This window comes from Podarcis cretensis, assembly GCF_951804945.1.
Source record: "Podarcis cretensis genome assembly, chromosome: 5".
Lineage (NCBI taxonomy): Eukaryota > Metazoa > Chordata > Lepidosauria > Squamata > Lacertidae > Podarcis > Podarcis cretensis.
The window spans coordinates 5,161,028-5,174,763 of record NC_137174.1 but is presented as its reverse complement, the minus strand read 5'-3'; the positions used below and the strand labels follow the sequence as shown (position 1 = coordinate 5,174,763).

At 42.8% G+C, this 13,736-nt stretch overlaps 1 protein-coding gene across 1 annotated transcript in view; it reads left to right on the top strand.

The window, feature by feature from the left end:
• Positions 1-13,736, top strand: part of PCLO (piccolo presynaptic cytomatrix protein) — a 261,547-nt gene that overhangs the window by 224,845 nt on the left and 22,966 nt on the right. Inside the window, exons 19-23 of the mRNA XM_079975008.1 lie at positions 355-535; positions 1,332-1,526; positions 2,780-2,854; positions 6,936-7,086; positions 11,940-12,007. Of these exons, the coding sequence (XP_079831134.1) occupies positions 355-535; positions 1,332-1,526; positions 2,780-2,854; positions 6,936-7,086; positions 11,940-12,007 (670 nt within the window). The remainder of the gene's footprint in view (positions 1-354; positions 536-1,331; positions 1,527-2,779; positions 2,855-6,935; positions 7,087-11,939; positions 12,008-13,736) is intronic.

The following is a 13,736-nucleotide window of genomic DNA, read 5'->3' as shown; positions in this document are numbered from 1 at the left end:
TTGTGGTGTGGATGCATGTTTTGTAGTTGCCTCAAAATAGGAACATGTCTTTTTACTTATGGTATTCTGTAAAACACCATGTACAATAATATTGATGATGACGACAACAGATACGGAAACATTAGGAAGAAAGGAACGATTGGAATTATTTTAGCGCTCAGCCTTTTTTGCTTTTGCTTTTAAATGTCTCTGTTATTATATAGCATGCCGTATATAATTCTGGGAGTCTGTTTAGCATTCTCCACTGTTTCGACTGGAGAAACTCTTGAGCTAACGCACACGTTAGCCAGATCAGAATCAGACATTGTAAGGGGTTCAATAACAAAATAATTTGCTCTCTGTATCCTCACATAGGTATTAATTGAGCTTTCTAGTGCCTCTCAGTTGGACAATACCCCCCGGTGGTACACTCTGAAGGAGCAGAGTGAAAGCATTGACCATGGAAAATCCCACTCTGGACAGAACAGCCAGCAGTCCCCCAAACCGTCTGTCATCAAAAGCAGAAGTCACGGGATTTTCCCTGACCCATCAAAGGGTAGGAAATATTATATCTGTGTGTGCTATAACTGTGTGGGTTATAACTTTTTTACAACTTCACGTTCCCAAGTAGCTTAGTTAGATGAACTTTTGCCTAAAAACAAAGAAATGATCTGTCATTTCTGAATCTTTCTTTTTTTGTGGGGGAAGTCACCCCAAAATCTATAAATCAGTTTTTGCATATGTAACTGTATAATGCAGGGGTGTCTAACTCAAATTCATCGGGGGCCGCATCAGCAGTTTGGTCACCCTCAAAGGGCCGGTTGTATCTGTAGGACTTACAGTACAGGAGAGAAGGGTTCAGGCAGCCATTGGATCTGTCACATCACAGGATGGCATGCGCTCAATATAAAAACAAGTGGAGGTTTCCTGAATGCATGTAAAGTGGAGGTTTCCTGTGCAGAACGGCCGGCGCCGCTAGAGGGCAGACGTTCTCTGGCTTGTAGGCTGCCGCGCATGCACTGAAGAGGCGGCTTTCTTGTGTCAAAAAAGAAAAGCGAGAATAAAAGGTGAAGGCCGGCGGCCGGCGGCGGCTACACAGGCCACATGACGAGGTCTGGCGGGCCGGATTCGGCCCACGGGCCTTGTGTTTGACACCCGTGGTATAATGTATTATGTGATATGCACAACATGTATTATAATACAGGAAAAACAGAACTTGCAATTCTTCTAATACTTGTATAATCTTTTGTACATTGTACATTGCTTCTTATTGCTTAGAATAAATAGAGGTTGAAGTTTGTCTTTGTCTCCCGCATCTCTTTGATAACCATTATATTTCCCCTGCCTACCAGATATGCAGGTGCCCACCATTGAGAAGTCCCACAGCAGCCCAGGAAGCTCCAAATCTTCCTCTGAAGGACACCTGCGCTCTCATGGGCCTTCGCGGAGCCAAAGCAAAACCAGCGTCACTCAAACGCACCTTGAAGATGCTGGGGCAGCCATCGCCGCTGCCGAAGCAGCTGTCCAACAGCTCCGCCTTCAACCAAGTAAAAGACGCAAATAAAATTCCTCAGCATGGCAGCTTAATGTTCAACTGTTGCCTTCCTCCCTGCCCCCCTCCTTTGCTTCCCACCCCCAAAACTCTTTCCCTGCTGGGCTTTTCTTTCTGCTCTTAGCACAATGTGTGTTCCACCTGTTCAGTGTTCTCTCCGTGTGTGTCTGTGTGTAGATCCATATAAATATAATATATTCCTCCTATTTAGAAGTCCTCTTTTATTTGCATAGAATGCAGTAGAACTGGCTGTTTCTCTACTGGGGTCTCCATTTGTCCACTGTCTGTCCACATCTTGTGGTAAAATTCTGCTGTGTGCTGTTGCATTGGTGCCACTAAATGCCTCAACCATAATTCAAACTTCATAGACTTGGTTTCCAGCCTCCTAAGTAAGGTCCTGCATTTTAGCAAGGAACACAGATTGCTAACATTAGGAAGCAAATGACAAAGAGACGTATTGGGCAATGTCACCCTTCGCAGCTCAAAGACCTTAAGAAAGTCATAAGACTTTCCTGGAAAAAGGTCGTTCAGTGCTGATAAATTTTGACAGTTTTAATCTTTTGACAGGATTATTTGAAGCAACAGATGTTTTCTTAGGTCAATAGCATTTTTGTGGAGCACAAAAATTAACATATAGATAATTACTGAGGAAATATTGGTAACGTTAACAGCCATATCATTAGCTCTGCTAGAGTGACATTATTTAGGGGTGGGTTTGATTTTTTTGTTGTTCTTAGTCTGCAGTGAGGTTGTACAATTACAACTTTTACATATCCCCCCGCCCGTCACAGAATTACAGGTTGAGGTTTTAGTCACCTGCAAATTAATATAATCCAACTGTAGCGTCATTGTGTTTGTCTCCATGATTATTTGGTGTGCCATATAATCAGCATTGCATATTGCAGAAAGCAGAAAATAAATTTCCCTCCATCTTCTTCATTGTTGTTAATGAAAAAGAAACAGCCAGTTTAATTACCCTTTAATGCTGTGCATGTGGTGTCTCTTTGGTCTCTGAAGACACTTTGCCTATTTAAATCCAGAAGAGAATACCCCCCCACTTGTGTTTGCATGACTAACATTTAAGCTGGTTCCATCTGAGGATACATACTCTGGGTTTCCATTCCACCTACACTGCCACAGCAGCACATAAAAGCCGTCAGTCTAATCATGCAAAGAAGCAGCACAGACACAGCATAGCAGGAGTCCTCCCCATTCAAAGAACTCAGTCTGACAATCTGCCTTCACCAGCCAGTGACAACAAAGACCAAAGCCAACTAGCCCTCAGGAAAGTGATGTCTGATGGACCGGCCAAGCCTGAAGGAGGTGAGCCCAAAGACATGACCAAGAAGTCAGCCTTAACCAAATGCCTTCTTGCCATGCCTGCTAATTCATCCTTACACATTGAACTTATCTCTCCAGCCCTCTCTGCGGTATTCAGGTTGGGTTGAAAAACCCTAGGCCCATCTTACGGCTAATGTGCAAACCCCATTTTGAAAGATTGTGCTGAGTCCAAAGTATAGAACGTTCTGAGACAGGGAAGCTCCAGCAGCACACGCAAAAATGGGGCTAACTGGGCTCACACTGCCTACTAAATGGCATGCGTTTAACATAAACTGCTTAAGCATGATTAAACCATTCTTTTTATTTGAGTAAAGACTAGCATGGCACACTGGGATTTCAACTTGGACACAGCATTGGTTGTCGTTATCATTTGTACATCTAGTGTGTTTTCACCTGTGAAAGTTCACAGCAAGGAAGAAGAAGAGGAGGAGGAGGAGGAGGAGGAGGAGGAGGAGGAGGAAGAAGAAGAAGAAGAAGAAGAAGAAGAAGAAGAAGAAGAAGAAGAAGAAGAAGAAGAAGAGATGGTGTTCCTATTGACATGACACATAAAGCTATATCTACATTCAAAAGTTTCCTACTTTGTCTCAGAAGGAGTCATGGTCCTTTCCATAGATTTTGGAGTATTTTTAGGACAAAACTTCTCCTTGGGTGCCAAGGATAGAGACTGCTGCTCAATGGATGTAAACTGTGAAAACAATAGTGTTTGTTCCCTGGAGGTTCCTGGACAGCAGTCCTGGCATGAAGAAGAGAGATCTGCAAGTTCTCTTACCAGGACTGCCCTCTGGGAACCCTGGGAATAGAAATTCACAGTAAGAATTTCCATATCTCTCACATTCATTTCTCTGAGAGCCATTTCAGACATGGGCAGGAGAAGAAGCCCTGTTACATGCTCCCTTAGCTCTTCTCAATCATGTCTGAAGGGGAGGTTTTACATCTCCTTACCCCAGGAATGGAATGATCTCTCTGAAATAGGAGATACACAATTCACTGTTGGACCTGACAGAGAAATTTTGGTGATGAAAACATGACCAGAGTTCGAACTAGGGAGTGGGCATAGGCATGCCAAGCATAGCTGCTCCCGCCTCAGCCTTCTTGTGCTGATCAGGAGGGGCTGAAGGAGACTTGTCAGTGCAGTCAAGTGATCATGCCTGCAAGCACCCCTGGGGCCATTATCAAGGTTCCTGGTGGTCAGGAAGTTTGTGTGCCCAGCCCAATGTGTTTACAAGGCCTCTTCAGACCTTTCTACTCAACATGAGAAGTTCAGGGGTGCGGTGTGTGTGCCCAGCTTGTGTGGGGACATTTTGGGTGCAGGCATTGTGCTTCTGCCTACTCCCCTCCCCCAGTTTAAGCCCTCGTGTAGTCTCCTGAACACATGAAAAAGGCTGTGATCCACTGATCCACATTCAGTCTTTCTCCCACTGGTCCTATGGTCCCTTGGGGGACTGGAATGGTTGTGGGAGTCTAGTCTTAGTTTCAAGCTGAAGCAGTGCATTCAAAGATAGCATCTCCTTGGTGATCATTAAGAAAAGAAGGCCAGGGCTTCCAACCAGCTGTTTTAGCAACCAAAGTTAGTTCTGCTTGGAAGATGGAGAGAGGCTGACTCTGCAAAGGATTCTGAGTTGCAGGAAATGAGCACCTGTCGCATCAACTGGCTGGCTCTCTCTAGGGAAACACTCTTTGGACTACCAAACTCAACAAATACAAGCTCTGGATACAAAAGCAGTGTCGAAGTTACAGAAGATAATTTCTTTTGAATAGATCTTTCGGTGTTGTCCTTATCCAACTATGGAAGAGCATCATTAGCCTCTAATGCATTGATTTATTGATTGTCTTTTTACTTAGGTCAGGGCCCTTTTGGGGGAGGGGGTATCATTGTCAACTAAAGTCTGGTCCCCAAGCTACTTCTCCCAAGGCGAATTTACCACATCAGTTTTATGTGGTGAACATTCTGTTTGACGGACCCTACATATGATGAGAGAGTGCATTTTCCATGGCAGGAACCCACCAAAAACTATCATGTGACTTGATATCATAAATACTAGCTCTCACCATATGAGGTTCTTTTAAACTAAAAATTCATGACGGGAAACGGGTGCATTAAAATTACAGCAGAAGAGTCCAAAGGTGATATGAGAATCAGGCATAAGAAAGTGATTTTGTAGGCAACATGACTGCAGATAAGCGGGTTCTTGAGCTCATGCTTAAAGTTGGAAATAGGACTTTTCTAAATTGCATGAGAAACCGACACATCTAGGGAAGTTGTTCCACTGTAGAATTTGCATCTGAACACATAAGAAACCAGCACATGCCATGTGAAGACCAAGGGGTGGTATAGTGGCTGAAGTGGTTGCCCAGCAGTCCATTTGTCCCTTAACATTGTCCCTCCATGCAAGTAAAGCCTGAATAGGTCCTGAAAGTGATCTCTCAAAGACTTTCCAGTCAGCTTCCTGGCAGCGTGGGGATTTGAACACAGGTCTTCTCCATCCACTAAATCAACTGTCTCAAGGTTACCTCACTGGCAATGGAGCACGGAAAGAGTCCCTTTTTGCATTTTTGGAGTTGCATTTTCCTACTTCTGTGCTTTAGCCCTGCATATATATTGTTGTTTGTTTGTTTTTTTGTTTGTTTGTTTTTGTTTTGTTTTGTTTGTTTTGGTACTGAATTGCTTTTAGGACAACCATTATGACTGTGCAGGGAGAGGGGAGTTGTTCATATCAATCTGCTCCTTTCCTGTTCAGAGCTGTTTCAAAAACCAGGGCCTCTCTGGCATATTCAGTCATTGCTTTGCAAGAATCCTTCAGACTGTAAATAAATTTGCTGCTCAATAAACCTTCTTTGTAATAGGCTTCTCAGTACCTAATTCCCAGAAAAATTAAATGGGCTTTGTCACCGCCAAAAAAGAAACAATTTTCAGAGAGCCAACCCATTATTCAGTCTATAGACATCAATAATCTGTAGCTGTCGCTGGGCTCTGCTTTTTCCTGTTTGAGTGCTGTCACATTTCAGTGCTCCTGCTTTCGCTAGGTACTCTCCCACCTTTCTAAGGTGACATGCAATTTCATGAAATTGCTCAGATGCTTTATCTGAAAACTCCCATTTGGCAAATGTATTGGACTGTGACCTGAACCTTTGGAGCATATGGAAACGAGTTGTTTGCAAAGCTTTGGAGCATCATGGCCCTAACCTGTGATACACTATCATAAACCTATAAGCCATAGCTGGAGCACATTTTTTAAGAAACAACAACAGCAACCCACAACATATATACATATATTAATCAATGTGTATTTTCTAGAAAGCGCAATATCTGTTTTAGTTTTTAGTGGCGTTGTATTGTCCTGGGCAATAGTGTTGCTCAAATGTACACTGCTGCAGTTAATCATTGACAAGAATTATTTTGTATGACATTGCAGCTTCGCATATTTCTCAATTTGCCCCAAATGAGAAAGGTAACAAGCATGGAGACATCAAAATAAGAAATGAATATAAATTTGTGGGTGGGTGAGGGAAATTCTCCAATATTTTTGTTGGAGATTTGTGAACTCAGCATGGCTGGACTGGTATTGTTTCCTTTGGTCAATATTTGGAATAAAACAGAGACTGTAACATGTTCTAAGCTTTTAACTTGCAGTTGAGAAATATATTCAAGTAGTTATGTGGTGTCTGGAGAAGATGTTGCCTGTCTAGTATCTGTGTTCCTGATTCAGCATTTGGGGTCGTCCCCCCCTTTTTTTACTGTGTACACTTTCTCAAAAGGCCTTCAGTAGTGTGACATTTGAGCTGTTGTCTAGAAATAGTAAGGATTAGTTGTACAATGTCATTGCTGTTGCTAGATGAATATTGTTTCAATTTTCAAACCATTGTGAGGAAATTAAAATTGTATTTTCCAGTTATAAATTAGCCTTGATGTGTATTGTTGAATTGGTTTCCCAGAACCTATTTAGAACAACATTTTGTGAGAATTTTCTGTTCTTACTTCACACGATCGCTAGGTGTTACTTGTATTGCTGACACTGATGTCTCTCTAGGCTGTTTGGTAATCCTTCATTCCTATCCTGTACAGCAAGACCTGCGAACCACCGACCGGGAGAAAGTTCAGTCTCCTCCACTGGTTCTTCAGCCAGTACGTTTGGCAGCGGATACAGCATGGACAGTGAAGGAAGCAGCAGCAGTACCACCACTGCGGACACCAATCTGTTTCCCATTCCAAGAATGTAAGAATTTCTAAAAAATGTAATAAGTTGTTGCTTTTACTAGCCATGGAAAGACGAATGAGAGGTTCCTACTTTAACCCTCAAGGAACTGCCATATTTCCTCACCTGCTTCCCAACACATACTTACGTGCAGCGTCATTGCATGCATGTGTGTGCTAAACAGTACACTGGTGGGATTAAAGCTGTAGTTCCACTGAACACAGTATTTTAAACTTTTGTACATTTTCCCAGAATATAGTTATCGAACCAATGAAAATTAGAGCAGTGATAATAATATCTTTTTTAAAGAAAAAATTAGCCAACATAGTAGATGTCATAGCAAATATTATCTAGACACATGCCAATCTAGAATTCTGACAAAAGTTTGGTGAAGCAGAAGCATGCAACAACCACAAGATTCAGTTCAGACTCCTAAAGCACTTGGGAGGCTGCTCAGTTTGGCCTGGGATCTAAATGCCAAGTTCACTACAGTGGTACCTCTGGTTACGTACTTAATTCGTTCCGGAGGTCCGTACTTAACCTGAAACTGTTCTTAACCTGAAGCACCACTTTAGCTAATGGGGCCTCCCGCTGCTGCCGCACCACCAGAGCATGATTTCTGTTCTCATCCTGAAGCAAAGATCTTAACCCGAGGTACTATTTCTGGGTTAGCAGAGTCTGTAACCTGAAGCGTATGTAACCTGAAGCATATGTAACCCAAGGTACCACTGTATTGGGAATTTTTGAAATGGCTATAACTTTCCCCCCCATTTCATAGAAATGGTTGAGGTTTTCAGGCATAATAGTCCACCCTGAGTGGACTAAGCCTGCAAAATTACATGCAAATACAAACAGGTTGAGAGTTTTTTTTGGCCTTGGCACCTTTTAAAGTTTGATTTCTTTGTTGTTTGGTTTTAGAATGAACCCTGAGCAGGGGACTCTGGGGTGGGGGGGGGGGAACCTATGAGGAAAGCATTCCCCCATGTTATACTGAACCCAATTTATTAATGCAGAATAGAGTGGGGGAAATTGCACATTTTTAAGTAAAAAGTGTGTAAGTTTTACAAGCAACAAACCAACCCACCACTTTTGAAAATGACCTAAATTCTGATATTGTTGGAAGTGACACTAATAATTTTTCTTCCTCCCTTTCATGGTGGGGCAGGAAAGGCAGCAAGGAGATAGACAAATCCTCGGCTATGCCAAGGATAGGAGGGTCTCTGCCAGGGTGAAGGAGAAGAGAAGTTAAAGAAGAGGGTGGAGCTAGCCACCCTCCCCATTTCCCTCTGAAAAACTAGCTATCAACTGAATTTATTATGCTGATTAAATGTATGAATAAGCCAGTAGCTGACAAATACTCTGCTAATGCAAATTTCCTTCTCAACTGACTAATCATTATTGACCATAGGAAATGCCAAGTGATTAATCAACTGACTAATCAGTATTTGGGGACCACAATAAGTGGCAAGGCTTTATTTTGTTCCCAGGGCAATATGTTTGAGGGCTCAGAAGCAGGACTGTGGAGTAAACTATGGCCACTTGAACTATGGCTTGTGAGATAAGGGTAGAATAGGTTACAGTTGCTCTCTTCCCTACTCCCCCAGTTTGGATAATCTTGCAAAGTCTTTCTCTTCTATGGCCCATTTCACATTTCATAGTAAAATCGTAGTTAATGGTTTGCTATGAACAAACTAAGGGACGCAGGTGGCGCTGTGGGTTAAAGCCTCAGCGCCTAGGGCTTGCCGATCGAAAGGTCGGCGGTTCAAATCCCTGCGGCAGGGTGCGCTCCCGCTGCTCGGTCCCAGCGCCTGCCAACCTAGCAGTTCGAAAGCACCTCCGGGCGCAAGTAGATAAATAGGGACCGCTTACCGGCGGGAAGGTAAACGGCGTTTCCGTGTGCGGCTCTGGCTCGCCAGAGCAGCGATGTCACGCTGGCCACGTGACCCGGAAGTGTCTCCGGACAGCGCTGGCCCCTGGCCTCTTAAGTGAGATGGGCGCACAACCCCAGAGTCTGTCAAGACTGGTCCGTACGGGCAAGGGTACCTTTACCTTTACCTTATGAACAAACTATGATCCCTAGGTTAGCATTACGTCCAAACCACACCAGAGTGGTGCATGCTCTGGTTATCTCTCGCTTAGACTACTGCAATGTGCTCTATGTGGGGCTACCTTTGAAGGTGACCCGGAAACTACAACTAATCCAAAATGCGGCAGCTAGACTGGTGACTGGGGGCGGCCGCTGAGATCACATAACACTGGTCTTGAAGGACCTACATTGGCTCCCAGTACGTTTCCGAGCACAATTCAAAGTGTTGGTGCTGACCTTTAAAACCCTAAACGGCCTCGGCTCAGTATACCTGAAGAAGCATCTCCACCCCCATCGTTCAGCCCAGACACTAAGGTCCAGTGCCAATGGCCTTCTGACGGTTCCCTCACTGCGAGATGCGAAGTTACTGGGAACCAGGCAGAGGGCCTTCTCGGTAGTGGCACCCGCCCCGTGGAACGCCCTCCCACCAGATTTCAAAGAGAAAAACAACTACCAGACTTTTAGAAGACATTTGAAGGCAGCCCTGTTTAGGGAACCTTTTAATGTTTAACCGGCCATTGTATTTTAATATTTTGTTGGAGGCTGCCCAGAGTGGCTGGGGAAACCCAGCCAGATGGGCGGGGTATAAATAATAAATTTATTATTATTATTATTATTATTATTATTATTATTATTATTATTATTATGTTATTATTGTGGTTTGTTTCATTCAAACAAACCTTGGTTTATTGGGGGCACAACAAACTATAATCCCTGGTTTAGTTATTGTAGTCTGTTTCCTCCATGTGCTAATAAGGGATGAGTAGAACAGACTAGAAAGGTGTGATTGTGACAGACCATTAACTATTGCTCAATATGACAAATGAACAAGGTCTATGCGTCTGAAGAACAGCAAACTTCCTGCTCTAGTGATTCCATTTGGTTATAAAGAACTGGCTCGTAACCTTATGTTCTAAAGTCCGTAAAAGGAATAAAGTCAAAACTTGGCCCCAGGAGATTGTATTTCAGAAGCACTTATATGCATTAAGTCTTCCTTGATTTGCTATAGGACAGCAGTGCTTTTGTACGCTAAGTCAGTAGAAGATAAAAAGAAATCATCCATCTTACTCTTTTAAGTTTCCTCTTCAGTAGTTCTAGTAGAAAAGTCAATTCATGCTGCAAATTTCCATATGATTAAGAATTTATATTTAATCTTTCTGCCTGTAGATAAAAACAAATTATTCCCTGAAGTCAAATAAAAAAGTTTTAATCATATTTTTCAACTTCAGGCCTGTAATTATTTTATACTAATCCCTACTAATATAATACAGCTTCGGGAAGTGCTTGAGGATGAATGTTTTAAAATATTGAAAGTAAGTTCCTCTAGGAAAGATGTCTATAGAAAGATGCCTGAGCTCACACACTGATTGGAGCTGAAAATTGATCAGGTAATCCCTCAACAGAGGAATGATGAAATATGGTTGACCAAAACATCCTGATTATTAGTAAAATCCAAGACAGCAAATGTTTATACAGAATTTGTGAGACCGTCTCTTCCCATATGAATGGAGCCAGACTGTGCAGTCATGATCTGAAGCCCTTCTTTGTGTGCCTCCACCACGAGAGGTCCAGAGGCTGGCCACACGAGAATGGGCCTTTTCTGTGATGGGTCTCCGTTTATGGAATGCTCTTCACAGAGTGGTTCACCTGGCACCACCATTATATATCTTTAGGCACCAGGCAAAAACTTCCCTCTATAACCAGGCATTTGGCCTTTTAGAAGTAGGTGAGATGTTTTTAATATATTTCTTTTTCCTCTTGGTTTTTATGAATCTCTGTGGAGTGGAGTCAGCTGTCTGTTTGTTGGATTGTAAGTCACTTTGGGTTGCCCTGGGCAAGATAAAGCGACTAACAAATTTAATAAATAAAATAAAAATAATAATTAATAAATAGGGCGACACTGCTCTACCCAGAACTACTCCAATGGCATCAGCTTCAGATGTTTGCCCAATATCAATTATCCTTCAATTTACAGATAAGTGAGAAGGTACAGTGAATATCTGGCCAATTGTTCGTGTGTGAGCACAGACAAAGGCACAGTTCGCACATAAAGACATTCACATAGTGCCCTGTGATCAGGGGGGATGAAGCAGCTTCCTCTGCTGCTGCTGGAGAAGTGGTGCCAGGATCAGTGCTGATTTCGGGTGAGATCTTGCTGAAATCTCACCAGAAACCAGAAGAGGCATGGCGGGGAGGGGCAGCACTTCCTGTTTCAACTCACATGGAAAAAGGAGATGTGCCGTCCCGGCATGTGAATGCCTTGCCCCGCTCTGCCCCACGTAAACAACATTCTTGCACGTCTTAAACAGCGCATAAGCTACTTGTGGCCAGCACTTGAGCAGACATCAAGCCAGGCCCACACCTCCCAACAGAATGCAGGATGTGAGATATCCCTGTGCAACAATCCCTTCACCTGCTGTCTGTTTTCCTAGTGTTAAAAGAATCCAGCTACAACCAGAGAATCTCTTCTGAGTGTGAAAGCATGCTTCATGTGGCAAATTGTGCAACAGCTTGCACATCTGCATTTGGAAATGAACAAGCAGGTGGGGAGGAGGGGTTGCTTCTGCTGATAGCCACTGCCTTTTTGCAAATTTAAAAACCATTATGGGTCGTGAATTCCAATAAGCGAACATTTCATATTGAGCCAACCTGTAAACATTTTTAATCAAAAAAATATTATTTATTCAGTTTGTTTACCGCCCTATCCCCATTGATCTCAGGGTGGTATATTGCATCATTTGACGGTGGAGGCTTTTTTTAATAGCTGCTCAACTGTATTTTTCAACAGAGGAAAGATGAGCCAGAATGGGCAAGAACCAGTGAAGCAAACAGGAATGGGATTAATGGAGGCTGAAGGTAAACTGGATATTGTCAACATTAGAACGATACATTTTAAAAGTTCATAGAAACCTATCTGTTGGTTTTTATTTTCTATACTGAAGCACCTGAAAAAAACACGCCACACATTAAGATAGTTGCTGTGAAGAGTGACATTAGGGAGAATTACAAATCTCCGAAAAAGACTGTAGTTCATAAAAAGGTGCTTCTTGTTGTGAGAATTTTACACCAGCATCACCAAAAACCGAATCAACCTCTTTTTGCACAGGACAAGTTGAGGGCAATATTAGAAAGTGCAATGAAATGTTGACAACTGGCTTCTTTGCAAAAATAATTATGCAGAGATTATAATGCAGAGACAATTATTTAAGGTGTATACTTCCACTTGCAATCACCTCACATATGTATAAAATATATATGCAGCCGTTTGTAAAATAATGGCTACAAAGATGAAGCCAAAGTTCTGTGGTGAGATGTGGGTAGTAAATAACACGGTGTCAGCTTTTGAATTATTATTCCTGTAGGCATATTTGATTTATTTTAACCCTGAAGAGCTAATGATGCTTAAGATCATTGGTTCAGTGAACCAGGGAGACATAGAGGAAAGCAATCAGTGTACGTGGGGAAATAATGTGCATCAAGCTTGTTCGTTCTCACCTTTCTAAGCCTGATCTTAGTTGCTCCAAGGGCTAAAATAGGGTTTGGAATGAATGTCAGCAGTTAGTGCAGCCGTCTCTCCCGGATTTGTTTATTCTCTCTTAAAGAAAACCTAACACCATCAGTCCATTATCAGTCCATATTACCATAAGGAGCAGAAATTAATGCATGCAACTCATGAGGGTTGGGCCATTCCTTGTTGCTCACACTACAGTTTGTCTCATGCTGGTGGCAAGGTGTCTAGAAAGCTTTGGGCAGCCTAAGATTCTGTGAAGATTCTCACAGACCCTACCCAAACCTTCACTGATTTCCAGAAGACTGGCATCAATGGTGGTAATGGGGGCTCTCAGTCTTCCTCTTGGCTGGAGGACAATATGGAAACGACAACAAGGAGGGAAGACGGGTACCCTGAAGTGCCTGGCTTTTGATTCAGAGGTAGACCGGTACCTCCAGGTGCTTTGCTGTGGGTCAGATTCACATGGCACTGATGGTGGTAATTTTTGCAAATTTTCCTACTCTTGGGGCCATTTTTTGCACCTTTTCGCAGTTTAGATCAATTTATTTATTTTCTGGTGCCACACAGATATTATTTGAAATATAAGTGACATGCCACCTGAGTTATGCTTCCTTCCACCCTCTTTGGCTTTGCGTGCAACAATCACTGAGATCATTGAATACTCTGAATGTGCAATCACTTCCTACACATGCTGGGATGACCCCAAGACAGAGCTCTATAGGTTTGCTACATGGTTGTTATTGTTATCTGAGTTGTCCCCATAGCATCCGCCTGGTAAGCCCCAACTATGTTGTAATGTAAATGTTAACACAACGTCCCTTAAACTAAGCTTTAGAGCAGGGGTCAGCAAACTAAGTCCCGAGGCCCGGATTAGGCCCAATTTCTTCCATGGTTTTCATGCTGGAAGTGTTCCATTTTGTTCTTCATCTCTATGCTGATTACTGTTGCTTGATCTTATCCCCGGACATGCAAATAATCCTGCATGCTACTCAAACTCTGACCCCCTTAGACGGCTGGTTGGCAAACCACATCAGCATCTATGCTATCTACTGTCTCTACAATTAACCAGATATA